Genomic DNA, 11,875 nt, shown 5'->3' with positions numbered 1-11,875 from the left:
GTGATTTTACCTTTGCTGGGCATGCCCACAAATTACGTTTGATCACTCCCAATGTCTCGCACGCAAACACATACATATTCTCTCACACACATGCACGTGCCCACACACACACACACACACACACATGCATGCACACACACACACACACACACACACACACATGCATGCCCCGAATAAACCATCGAGTGAGTCACTGAGGATGATCATGACAGCATAGCAACTCAACAATATGAATAACAAAGTATGATAGTCTTATCTTAGCAAAGAAGGCTATTGTAGCATTTCCTCATAAACTATGTAAATGAGGCCCTCATTTGCATGATTTATGTCTGATAAGGTCTACTTAATGTCTACTGAACTTCTAAATACTGCAAGAATGAAATCCCAATCATTAACCATTATGGAGTTATAGTATTTTGCCATTAATTATGCAAATTAGGTATCCATTTGCATAATTAATATTCATTGATACTCTCTTTTTCAGTTACCTATGTTACATGTTTAAGAGTCCTATAATGGAATGCAGCGGATTTATAAAAATTCCTCATTCATTATGCAAATTAGCTCCTGATTTGTGCATCGTACCCATCAAAAATCATGCAGATCCATCAAGAGTTCCTTGAGTTATATTGTCTACATACAAACACATTAACATACAAAGTCCACTGCAGTACTGTAGGTAAATGCCAGGTGGACCATTTTCGAATTTGACCTTCGTTCTTACAACCGCTACTAACCTACCAAATATCACGAAGATCCATAAAAGGTCTCTAGAGTTATGCTCTTGACATACATATAGACCCACTCCACGGCTGGTGTAACCGACAATATAACCTTCCCCGCAAAGGTAATCAGACTTAAAGGCACTGTGCTGAAATGGCTCTGAGGAGGGTAAGAGGAGGTATTGTAATAATCTCTCCACCCTTAGCCTACATCTGTACCCATAAACTGAGGCAAACACAGGCTCTCACACACAATCCTACAGTGTCAAAGGGTTTTATTGAAGCATTTGCCACCTGTACAATGCAGGCATGGAGGGACATGTTTCTTGTAAAGTCATCAACACAGCAAGTCCCAGACAGATCACAGACTTGGTAGTACCAGATGCTATAGCCATGACATTACACAGGGATGGGTTGTGCTATAGTGTTGTGTAACATACACTTTGGCATTATTGCTTCATATCATATCTATATAGATCATGACCATCCGACCATCCGACCATAACATTGGTGACATTGGCAGACAACCTTTTAGAAAGCTTTCCACACTACATCAATTCCCCCCATTTCTAATATCCTTTTACAAAGCGTCAAAGGTGTCACACTTAAGATATTGAGCCGGGCAAGGCTGACATTGGCAACAGTCTGTGTTGAGTCATCATATTGTGACTGATGGAAACAAATGCTCTTTTGAGTTCACTCTATGGAACACAGTAAAATATGTCCTTCCAATGTTTGCAGAAGCAGACCGATTTGTACAGCCCAGGCAACATTATCCCTCCATGAAACCTGATGTTAGAAAATGTTAGAAAAATAGATGAGTGGCATGACGGTACAGTATGGTAATCTTAACAATATCTGATATATTCTATATCATACATATGCACGATACTCCAACAGATGCTCAGTTGTCATATAACGGCAGCCGCCTACGACTACACTTGTAGTGCATTACATTTCAGTGGGTGCTGTGGACGTACAATGGACACTGCATTTTCTTTTGCATTTTCAATCATTTTTCTGTAACACTCACAAGGTGCTTGATAAATTCCCTACCCTTGAGAGATTTCAAAAGCAGCCTAAGTCTATAACTGATCATCTAAGCTCTGCTGCAGGATTTCCTATACTTCTGTTGCATAGCATCTCCCAGTACTAGTTAGTATATTGAATTTCATATATACACATACACACATATAGATGCTGCCAGGTATACTAGTACTCATGGTGGAACTTTAGTCTAAGCAAATCATGTCTCTGTCTCCATATATTGCCATTCACTTATATGTAGCGACAAAATTTCTTCATTCAAATGGGGAGAATATTTCAAAAAGTTTTCCCCCATTTGTTTTCTCTCAGTTATTTGCTAGAAAAATACTCTGCCATTCTTTTGGACCTTAGAAAGGAAGGCACATTATGGCACTCAACATAGGGGTACATTACAATGCCTCACAAGTAGGAATAAATACTGAGCAGGCAAGGTGGAATAAATAGTGGTTTGCAGCTGGTAGCCAGCACTACGCTGAGCCATTCCTGGATAGAAAATGGCAGAGAACAAGACAGTCATAAAAAAAATGGGTAAATGTAAAGATGGTCAGATTTTAAAATGCTGCCTTGAGCTCCACCTTTCTGGAATGGCCCCCAGCCCTGGCTGACAAGACTTATAACATGAAGTTAACTGGTGAAGTACTGTAACAGTTACAGTAAATGTTTACACGTAGTCCAGTTTTGTATAGTATTGGAACAGAAATTTCAAATGTGCAGATCTGAAATACTCACTGAAACTGAACATTGCGTGGCAAACATGCTTTCTTTATCTTTTTCTTTTTCCAGATTTTTGAAGTTGTTGTCTGGATATTCAACAGCACCAAATGATATATCCCATGAGGTTTACAGTCTTATCTACAAAATGTACAAAATGGCCGGAGTGACCACTTCTCACTGATTGTTAGACAATACAAGTCTTCAAAAGAAGTTGTTACAACAGGACAACTTGATCGATCAGGAACTGTTGAAACTGGTTCTTAATCCTTTACATGTCTTTTATGAATGTGTTGTTTTTCAGTAGTGTTGTTTTTCCACTTTAAGCAAATTATTCTAAACCAGCTTTCTTTGTGACTACTCTGCTACAGGTGTTAACGTTATCTGGCAAGAAATTGTGAAACCACAAGAAATATAGATCTTATACAAACATTTCAGTCTTTAGTCATTGTTATTGCTTGCACCTGCAGTGTTTTACACTGAAGGAGGCTTCAACAGTAAAAGGATCTGATACTCGGGTATCGTAGAAAAACTGTTTCATGACTGGACTGTGACAAATGTAAGCTAATGTGCGCTAAGGCCACACCAATTTAATTTCTTGGTTAATGGATTTTCATTAAAAAAAAAAAATTTTAGAAAAAAAGAATTCAAGAAAACAGAAGGCTGGGCCAGCCTTTTGTTTTCATGATTTTTTTTCTAAAATGTTTTTTTTGGAAAATAAAAATCCGTTAACCAAGAAATTAAATTGGTCTGGCCTAAGGTACACATGTTTTAGCCGGACAAAGGAAAACCATGAATTGTATGAGGATAATGTAGAGTAGTAAGAATAGCACATGGTGGAACCCTACAGCATTCTCTTCAGAACTGTCCAAATGGTAATGTTATCATCATTCCTATCTTATAACAGAAACATCAGATGATTTTATCTATTACAAACCTTCCTGCACAATTTATGTAGAAAAGACAGAAACTATAATACAGGTTGAATATCTGTACAGCAGCATTGGAAATACACGAAGGAAAGGCATGTAGTACAGAATAGTAGACTTGGAAATAAACTTTGCAGCAAAAACATTCATTTCATGTAGGTATTAAATTTAAAACATTCAAACAGGCAATACTAGACTGCAGTGCTTGTAGCTGCAGTTAGGGGGCTCTATTATTCATCCTTGCTATTTTCAACCATTTATAAGTATCAGATATTCCAATGGAACAAAGGTGATGGTGCTAATAATTTGTACATTCAATCAGATAACTTTATACAAAAACATCCTTTTTTCAAGTCCTAGTTGAAAAAACACCAATCACAACAATAAGCAGATATCTTCAGCTGGAAGAAGTTGATATTTGGCAGCTTATTTGGCAAATTTGGTAGAAAATTCAGAATCGTGCATAATCATTTTCGTAAGATTGACTCATTGCTATAGTAACAGGATACACTGTACAAGGCTCCCCCATCACAGATCAATTCAATGATCTTACCTCTTATACCAAACCTCATCTACTTATCACAAACTGTGAAAAATGTTTTGCAAGAGCAGAGGCTGCTTAGAGTGACAAACCTCAGGTACTGCGCAGCTCTGTAAAACCAGGCTTTAGTTTTTCCAATGGCCAATTCACCTGTGACTGTCTGAACCCTGTATGAGCACATGGTTCAGGAGAGGGCATAATGTGTTTTTCAACCCATGTACTGGATGATGATAATACAGTATAAACACAATCTGTTATTGCCCACTCAGTTAGCCTATAGAATATTGCCCTCCAACAGATGATCTGTGTCAAACATTACAATCCAATGCTGGAGGGAATTTTGGTCCTCAGTCATCAGTATCTTGTTGAGAAGTTGTTTTACAAGATCAAATCTGAAAAGGAGCAAGAGCTAGAAATCCAGGGCTACAGATAGGGTTGCTCTGTAGTATGTTGGACCAAAGAGGCCAAACATACTACAGAGCACTATGACCATTCATATCAAGACTGTTTTGTACTAGTTTGTACATGTGTATCTAGCTGGCTGTTGAAGTTGTCTATTTGGTTGTTGAGGGTGTGTAGCTGGTTGTTGAAGGTGTGTAGCTAGCTAGCTGTTAAGGTTCTCTAGGTGGTTGTTGAGGTTGTCTATCTGGTTGTTGAGGTCCTCTAGGTGGTTGTTGAGGTTGTCTATCTTGTTGAGGGCATGTATCTGGTTGTGTAGATTCTCTAGCTGGTTGTTGAGGTTGGCTAGCTGGTTGTTGATGGTGCAGGAGTGGAGGGGCGGATCCTGTAGTCCATGCTGGGACGTAAGAGGAGACAACTGTCCACCCAGACGTTGGGTTTGTTCAGCATGGTGCGCCACGCCGTGATCTCCTCCCCCTGGGAGTCCATCCACTCGATGGGCTGTCCCAGCCGGTTTCCTGTCAATTCAAAACTGGCACGTGAGCAGGTGCTGCAGACTACCTGTCTGATGGGTTAGGAATTTGAAGTGGATTGTCGACAGGTTACCTGATTTCAATTCAGCATGGATGGTTTGTCAAATTTTGGAAGAAGAAGAGGAGAAGCTAGGGACTAAGCTACCAATAAAAGCAACAGAGTGCAAGAATTGCACAAACACTCAAAATGCAATAAGTGATGAAGGCCATGTGAAACTACTCCCATAACATTTGACCTCCATTAATACATTTCTTGCTTATATCATAGTATGTGAGGAATAAAACTCATAAGTCTTAAAACTATAAGTTATGTCTTGGTTGCAGCAGCTGATAATCTTTTTAAATCACCTGGACATATTCCAAAACTGAAAGGTCTATGTGGAGCTCTCATGCTACATACATGTACATGCCATGTTTAGAGAGCTGGTGAGGATGAAGTAGTTAAGGAGGTGCAGAACAGTTGTACAGACCTTCCGAACTAGCATTCAAATTGACCAGAGTCTTGGCATGGACTCTTCCTAACAGCACAAGTAAGCACAAAGAAGGGTAGAGAACAGAGGATGAGATTCTGAAGAAGACACAGAGAAATCCTACTGCAAGTACAACACACAACATGCTGGTAGAGTATTGGTTCTCTAGATAGAGACTTTCATGCACTTCAAAACATATCCACATATTTTCTTTTCAGCAGCCTTCAGGAAACATTTTTATCACAGCCTTTTACACAGTCATATAGTCATAATAAAGCTTACCAAGGAAGAAAAACAGACAACAGTCAGAAGGTTTACTGAAGTATCAGAGATTTCAAAAGACTTAAAACGTCATCATCTGAAGGAAAAAAATATAGTTATATTCATTTTTATAGATCTTTCAATGCAGAGGCTGCTCTGAGTTATGACAGTACTGTCAAACCTAACCGTTATGTTTCTCCTTACCCAGACTGAGCCTGACCCCTCCCAGGAAGTCGTTACTGGTCATCCTGTCGTAGTCCCAGACGGTCAGCTCCAGACAGCGCTGCTCCAGCTCCTCCGGGTTGACAGACTTGTACACAAACGTGTGGTTCCACGTCGGGTTACAGTTCCGCTTGATGTACGGCGTCTTCTGCTTACTCTGTTTGCTCTTGTCTGGCAGCAAGTAGCTGCATAGTGACAGATACATTTTTGAAATCATCGACACATGGTTTAAAATAAAGAAACTGCTTCAAGAGGTTTGGGAGAATTCCAAGTAACTAATATAACCTCACTATATTTAACTTAGGGGGTTTACTCAGCTTACACTGTGGTAAATATAGGTAGATACATGTAAGTGTTCCAAAAACATTTAACATAAATATACATATATATATATATATATATATTCAATGTATATATCTAATGTGCAATCTGGAACACAAAAAAATTGATCACACGGTAAGCCTATTTTCTTGTACACAGTAGTATAATCCCTGGGTGATCCCATTGCAGAGAAACACACGCACAACTCACTACAGATTACTACCCAATTCCACTATAGATTATAATTACTATATATTCACTATAGATTGAAGAAAAAGCAAGACAATTTAACCATCAACACTCACCCCTTCACAAATGGATCAGACGACCCGTTTGCCCGTACTGCCATCAGATTGCGAGCCTCCTTAATGAAGACATGCAACTCTCCCATCCCCGCCTCCCCCGACGATCGGTCAGGACTGCCCTTCCGCCTGCCCTTCCGGGAAGTGTCTCCACCCCCTCCCAGGAGTTTGTAGGAGGGGACGTACTTCATGGAGATCACCAAGTCTCCCTTGTACTGCTGGAACGTGGACTTCGGTCCAGCCTGGGGATGAACAGGCAAACATTTCAAATCCTCACAAGGCTTCCCACACTTTTATGGTTATAACTACATGTACCTTCTAAGTTCTATAATATACTAGAGTTACAGCTCTCTTTGGATGAAACTGTTGAAAAGGTTATGGTGAATAAAAACTGAAGAAGAAACATATTTTGTGTGTTCATTTACATTGGATGAGAATTGAGAGGTTATTGCTTTAAATTTGGACAGGTTAAGTGGTATGTTTATGTGGGTATGTTACTAAGTATGCAAAACATTGACCAGGTGTATTTTTTTTAACAAATTAGGCAACACAAACTTGACTTTAGGGATGACACCTCTACATTGACTCTGGGGTGATTCAAAGAAAAGATTGCTTGCACTGTTGCACACCAGAAAAAGCTGCTCCAAAACTTCCTCTTAACTCTCCAAAAGCTCTAACTGTAGCAAAAATATTTTGCAAAATGAGCTAAAAGCTACGTTCTTGCTTCGGGTTTGAGGTCCATGGAGGATGTCATCCATTATTTAAAGATTGTGTGGCTGTAATACACGTTGTACTCAGTTCTATGGCTTACATCAAGTCGCCTGAAGCTGTGGTTCACCTCCCCTCATATGAGAATGGAATATTCTGAGCCTGAATCCAGTCCTGCCCTGACTGATGACCAAGAGGGTGGTGGAGACAGAGACAGAGCAGTGAAGGACAGAATGCCACAGACAGAAGAGGAGAAATGGAAGAAAGGATGTGATGCAGGAAAGAGAAAGTGAGTGATGAAAGCAGAAGAAAGATTCAGGATATGTGCAGTCATGTGTTTGATATACCGACACTACAATGGCCTGGTAAGACTATTTGTATACATGTATGCATGGCAGAATTACTAAACAAAGCAACTTAATACCTGATGATTTACAAGAAACCAGCAATGATAAAAAAATTCTCCAAAGTAGAATGAGAAACACTGGCCGATTCAGCTGTGTCACCTCTTCTTCATGTCAGAGAAAAGTTGTATATTCATGACTGCACTTATCTGAGTAAAACAGAATACTGTGTAGTAAAGAGAACACTATCATGATGTTCATGGAATGTGAAAATGTAGTTACAGATTCTGAAGCAAATGTAGAGAGCAGAAATCCCCAATGTTGGCAGTATGACATTGTTACCCTTAACAAGAAATATTATATCTCATATACCTCTGTGAAATATCTAGAGTTTAGTGAATTTCTTATTCTATTCAATATTGTCACTAATTCTGTCTATGTAGGATCAACTTTGGGCCCAGGCCAAGCCAACCTTCTCATCCCACCAGTCTGCAGTTACAATATCTTCCACCTCACATCGTGTCACTCTACAATCATTATATTGAAATAACTAGACACACAACAGGACAAACAAACACACAGACCAAAAAATACACTTTCGTTTTCACGGAGGTAAAAAAAAAGAAGACAGAATCAACGTCATCTGTTGGAACTGACCGGTACTACAGGCATCTGGAGCTGGTACCAGCGTGCCTGCCGGTCGTCCCAGTCCCAGTTGTCTAGCGGCAGGTGGACCTCTCCCAGGAACGTGTTCCGCCCGAACATGTCGTTGTGCCACACCGACGCCCACAGGGTCCGAGTCTCCAGCTCACTCGGGCTGATGGAATACTGAAAACAAGAAGAAAATCACTCATTTTGTATATCATATTTCCCGTGGTGCAATCAGTAAGTGGTCCCACTTTTCACGCACAGGATGGAAACCCAGACATTAGATAGACAATATCACGGTAATATCCTGACCATCATTCTGTTTCTTTGTACATGTACTTTTCATCCAGCAACATAGTGATATTGTCAGTTTCTTCAAGGAGGACAATGTATCGTTTGGATCCCATCCTTACCTTTAGGACTTCATCATAGGTGGGTTTGATGGTGTGCTTCTTCACTTTGGTTTTCCTCTTGCCACTCTTGGTCTTGTCAGGCAGCAGGTAGGTCTTCACATAACTGTGGGCAACGACAAATGATATTTAGTTACAAAAAATGCATCCATGGACATTTTCACCTTAAACTCTATGGCTTTTTGGTGCATCTGACTAGGTTTGCTTTAAAAATTACTGACTCGAGATATTACAAGGCACAAAAGGATATAAACTATTTCTACAGGCAGACAGAGCAATTCTCTCTTCCTAATCACAATCATCATGGAAAATGCCCATTCATCAGAAACTTTTAGGAACAGAGATATTGGAATCTGATTCGAACACAGAATAATTTCAGAATCCGCTCTAGGCTTGCACAAAGTTATGAGTTGATTCTCAGGTGTTGGAACGAGAAGCAAAACTCACGGATCAGATTTCTTCTTCTTGTCGTCAGCGACGGCCAAATCCCGGCACTTCTTAATGTTGACAGCCAGAACCATGTTCTTAAAGTTGTAGTCCAGCGAGAGCAAGATGTCTCCAGTGATCTCAATGTTGCCATAGTAACCATCTCCTGCATCACTGTAGTAGCTCATGATACTTTCTCTGCTTCCCTAGAACACAATCATCAGGAGCACCCATATGAATATCATAAGCCAGAGGATTTGTGTCTCTTTTGATCCATTAAAGATCTGGTCTTCTGCCAATATACTGACTGTGTAACACATGATCATCATGATAGTTTCTCTGCTTCCCTGAACATAATCTGGAAAAATCATTGTATAAAATTCAACGTCATGTCTTAATGTACATTTTCACCAGTTATTAATTTGGCATTGAGCCAATAAATGGATCCAATTATCTTTTGTTTTTGCAGAACACATTTGTCTCCTCATTAACTCTGCAGGGCATGTCATATATTTCCAAAATCCAGTTTCTGTTTCTAAAATTAGGACCACTTATATGATAAGTATTGGTTTTGCACAGAGAAGATTGAGCCAAATGTGCCTGATTGAATGAATCATAGGTATTTACACAACCTGATTTGTACCGCATGTAGTAAAACATTACCCGACTGTATAATTTTCATCCGGTGTACAAGTTAGGCAGATGAATGACCCTTGGTATGGTGCCACAGGGTAACCATCTTTTACCTAACTAGACACTTACATGTACCAGGTATCTCTAGAGACATCTACTTTCTGCCGGACTAAAGTGACTTCTGAAGGGGGCTTTGAGGTACATGTACAACTCCATTTACCATTTCCACATGAGCGAACTCTTGGTCAAAATACATTAACTATTAGCATTTCCAAACCAGAGGGACATAAAAAACTTCATTGTTACTTTTCAATCACTATAAAGTATCTCTGGACCACTCCATAAAGATTTTAAATGGAACGAATGTGGTATTTATGTAATGTTAACGTTTAAGTACAAATACAGTAGCCGTATACCCAGATAGCATCTTCGAGAGGGCTGATTAAACATGCATTATCTGAAAACATATCTGATAGGTCTGGTGTTGAAAGGATCAATTGTATACAGTCTCGAGTCTTACTGACTTAGAGTACAACAGACAGACATTACAACAAAGGCCTGTGAAGCCTTGAAGTGTGAGTTGAAGTATTGATACCCAGACTTACAGACATGGAGGCGCCCAGAGAACTGCCTCTCTGACTCCCGCTGGCACTCTTGTCACTCCCACTGCCATACTGTCTGACATACGCATCAATGTCCTCATCCTCAAACTCCCCCAGGTCCCGCGACGATGGGTACCGGGTTATCTGTGTTAGGGACGGGAGGGACATCAGTGATGATGTAGAAAGGAACAAGACTGCCTTGAAAATGCACACACTTTATCGAATTTCAATGTTTTTGGAACAATATTGAATATCGGGTTATCTATGTAAGGAACAGTTAAGGAACATGAACAGCAATGCAAAAAGGAACAAGACTTCTTTGAGAAATGCATACACTTTGAATTTCAATGTTCTTAATCAAGTCACTAGTTGAGGGTGAGCAAACAGCTGCCGCCGAGGCCAAGAGGAGGGCCAGGAAAGCCCGTCTACAACAGAACTGATCGAAAACCCGTGTAGACTCGCCATACTCTGTTCGAGTGGCTGTCAACACAGTTGAACTGTGGTTAGATACATTGTGCTTTATCCCACTCAATCCTGAGTGTGTAGACGCAGATTTTCTTTTAACTTTTCCATTTTTTCTTTCTGAAGAACAGTAGAGAACCTAATGAAAGTCCCTATATCTTTGTGTGTCAATAGAATGCATGTATGTTGCCAGTGACATTTTAAGGTCAACCGATGCAGTGAAATGTGAGTGAAGGTAATGATGATGAGTAATGATCCCTCCCACACACCTCCTTGCTGTCCTCCACAGCGACAGTCGGGATGGACCTGTTCTTGGCAGGCGGGGTCCCGTGTGCCCTGCTCGCCCTGTCCTCGTTGTGATGATGCACGTCCACCTCTGCACGGGTGCCCTGGGGCAGCGTGGCGTTGATTGCTCTTCTATCTGGCTCATCTGCTCCGGGTCACAAATCAACACTTATTATCTCCGTTGGACACTGGGCAAATTGTTCTCACTCATACAGCGCAGAATAAAGGGGTCGACACTGTTTCAGAAACTATGTGAGCACGTCAGTGGACAGCTTCAGAATAACAATGATAGGCATGTCATGGACACTTGAAACAGTACTAAAGAGAATAAAGCTTACACAGTAGCTCTACCTTCAATGTGCGATTTTACCCTCCCACTTAATCTTAAATTCATAAAAAAGACCTATCCTGTCATAAAGTAAGGGGAGATTGTACAACATGAAGCAAAACAAAACATAATCTGTACCTACAAAGACCCTTGCGGCTTAATAAGCCTTTATTCCCACGGAAGGGGCTGTGCATGTGTATGCCTTAAGGCAGTGAGGGATGATCTTTTGTCCAGTTAATTGAGGACTAAAGCCCCTTTTACACCCCACAACTGCCCACCTTTTCAGCAGATATGTTATCAAGGGGAAGCCACAGTACTGGTTGAAACAACTTTTGACACCCTTCTGATATTTCTAGCCAAAACACCTGTTAACAGGACATCACATTTGTATGGCCTAGGGCTTTGTAGTCTTCAGAACACCAGTATACCAAACACTTAAAAACAGCAGGACAGAAAGTGTGACTGTGATTTACTTTCCAAAGATTGAAGGGGCTTTTATTGCATTCAGCAAGATTGGCATTCAGGGCATAAGTTGTGGACCCTTGCAACTGAAGAGAATAAATACTGTAAT

At 40.3% G+C, this 11,875-nt stretch overlaps 1 protein-coding gene across 11 annotated transcripts in view; it reads right to left on the bottom strand.

Annotated features, from left to right (window-relative positions):
* Positions 1-980: 980 nt before the first annotated feature.
* LOC136433575 (synaptotagmin-like protein 4) overlaps positions 981-11,875 on the bottom strand; it is a 101,945-nt gene continuing 91,050 nt past the window's right edge. For 10 of the 11 annotated variants that reach the window (XM_066425935.1, XM_066425944.1, XM_066425904.1 and 7 more), the window contains 9 exons: positions 10,961-11,121; positions 10,233-10,373; positions 9,016-9,200; positions 8,572-8,674; positions 8,168-8,338; positions 6,462-6,700; positions 5,818-6,020; positions 5,353-5,400; positions 981-4,867 (listed from right to left, as the gene is read on the bottom strand). In XM_066425935.1, coding sequence (XP_066282032.1) covers positions 4,695-4,867; positions 5,353-5,400; positions 5,818-6,020; positions 6,462-6,700; positions 8,168-8,338; positions 8,572-8,674; positions 9,016-9,200; positions 10,233-10,373; positions 10,961-11,121 — 1,424 coding nt within the window. In that variant the 3' untranslated portion in view covers positions 981-4,694. The remainder of the gene's footprint in view (positions 4,868-5,352; positions 5,401-5,817; positions 6,021-6,461; positions 6,701-8,167; positions 8,339-8,571; positions 8,675-9,015; positions 9,201-10,232; positions 10,374-10,960; positions 11,122-11,875) is intronic. The other variant, XM_066425895.1, reaches the window with a different exon arrangement.

This window comes from Branchiostoma lanceolatum, chromosome 1, assembly GCF_035083965.1.
Source record: "Branchiostoma lanceolatum isolate klBraLanc5 chromosome 1, klBraLanc5.hap2, whole genome shotgun sequence".
NCBI lineage: Eukaryota > Metazoa > Chordata > Leptocardii > Amphioxiformes > Branchiostomatidae > Branchiostoma > Branchiostoma lanceolatum.
This window is presented reverse-complemented; position numbering and strand designations above follow the sequence as displayed.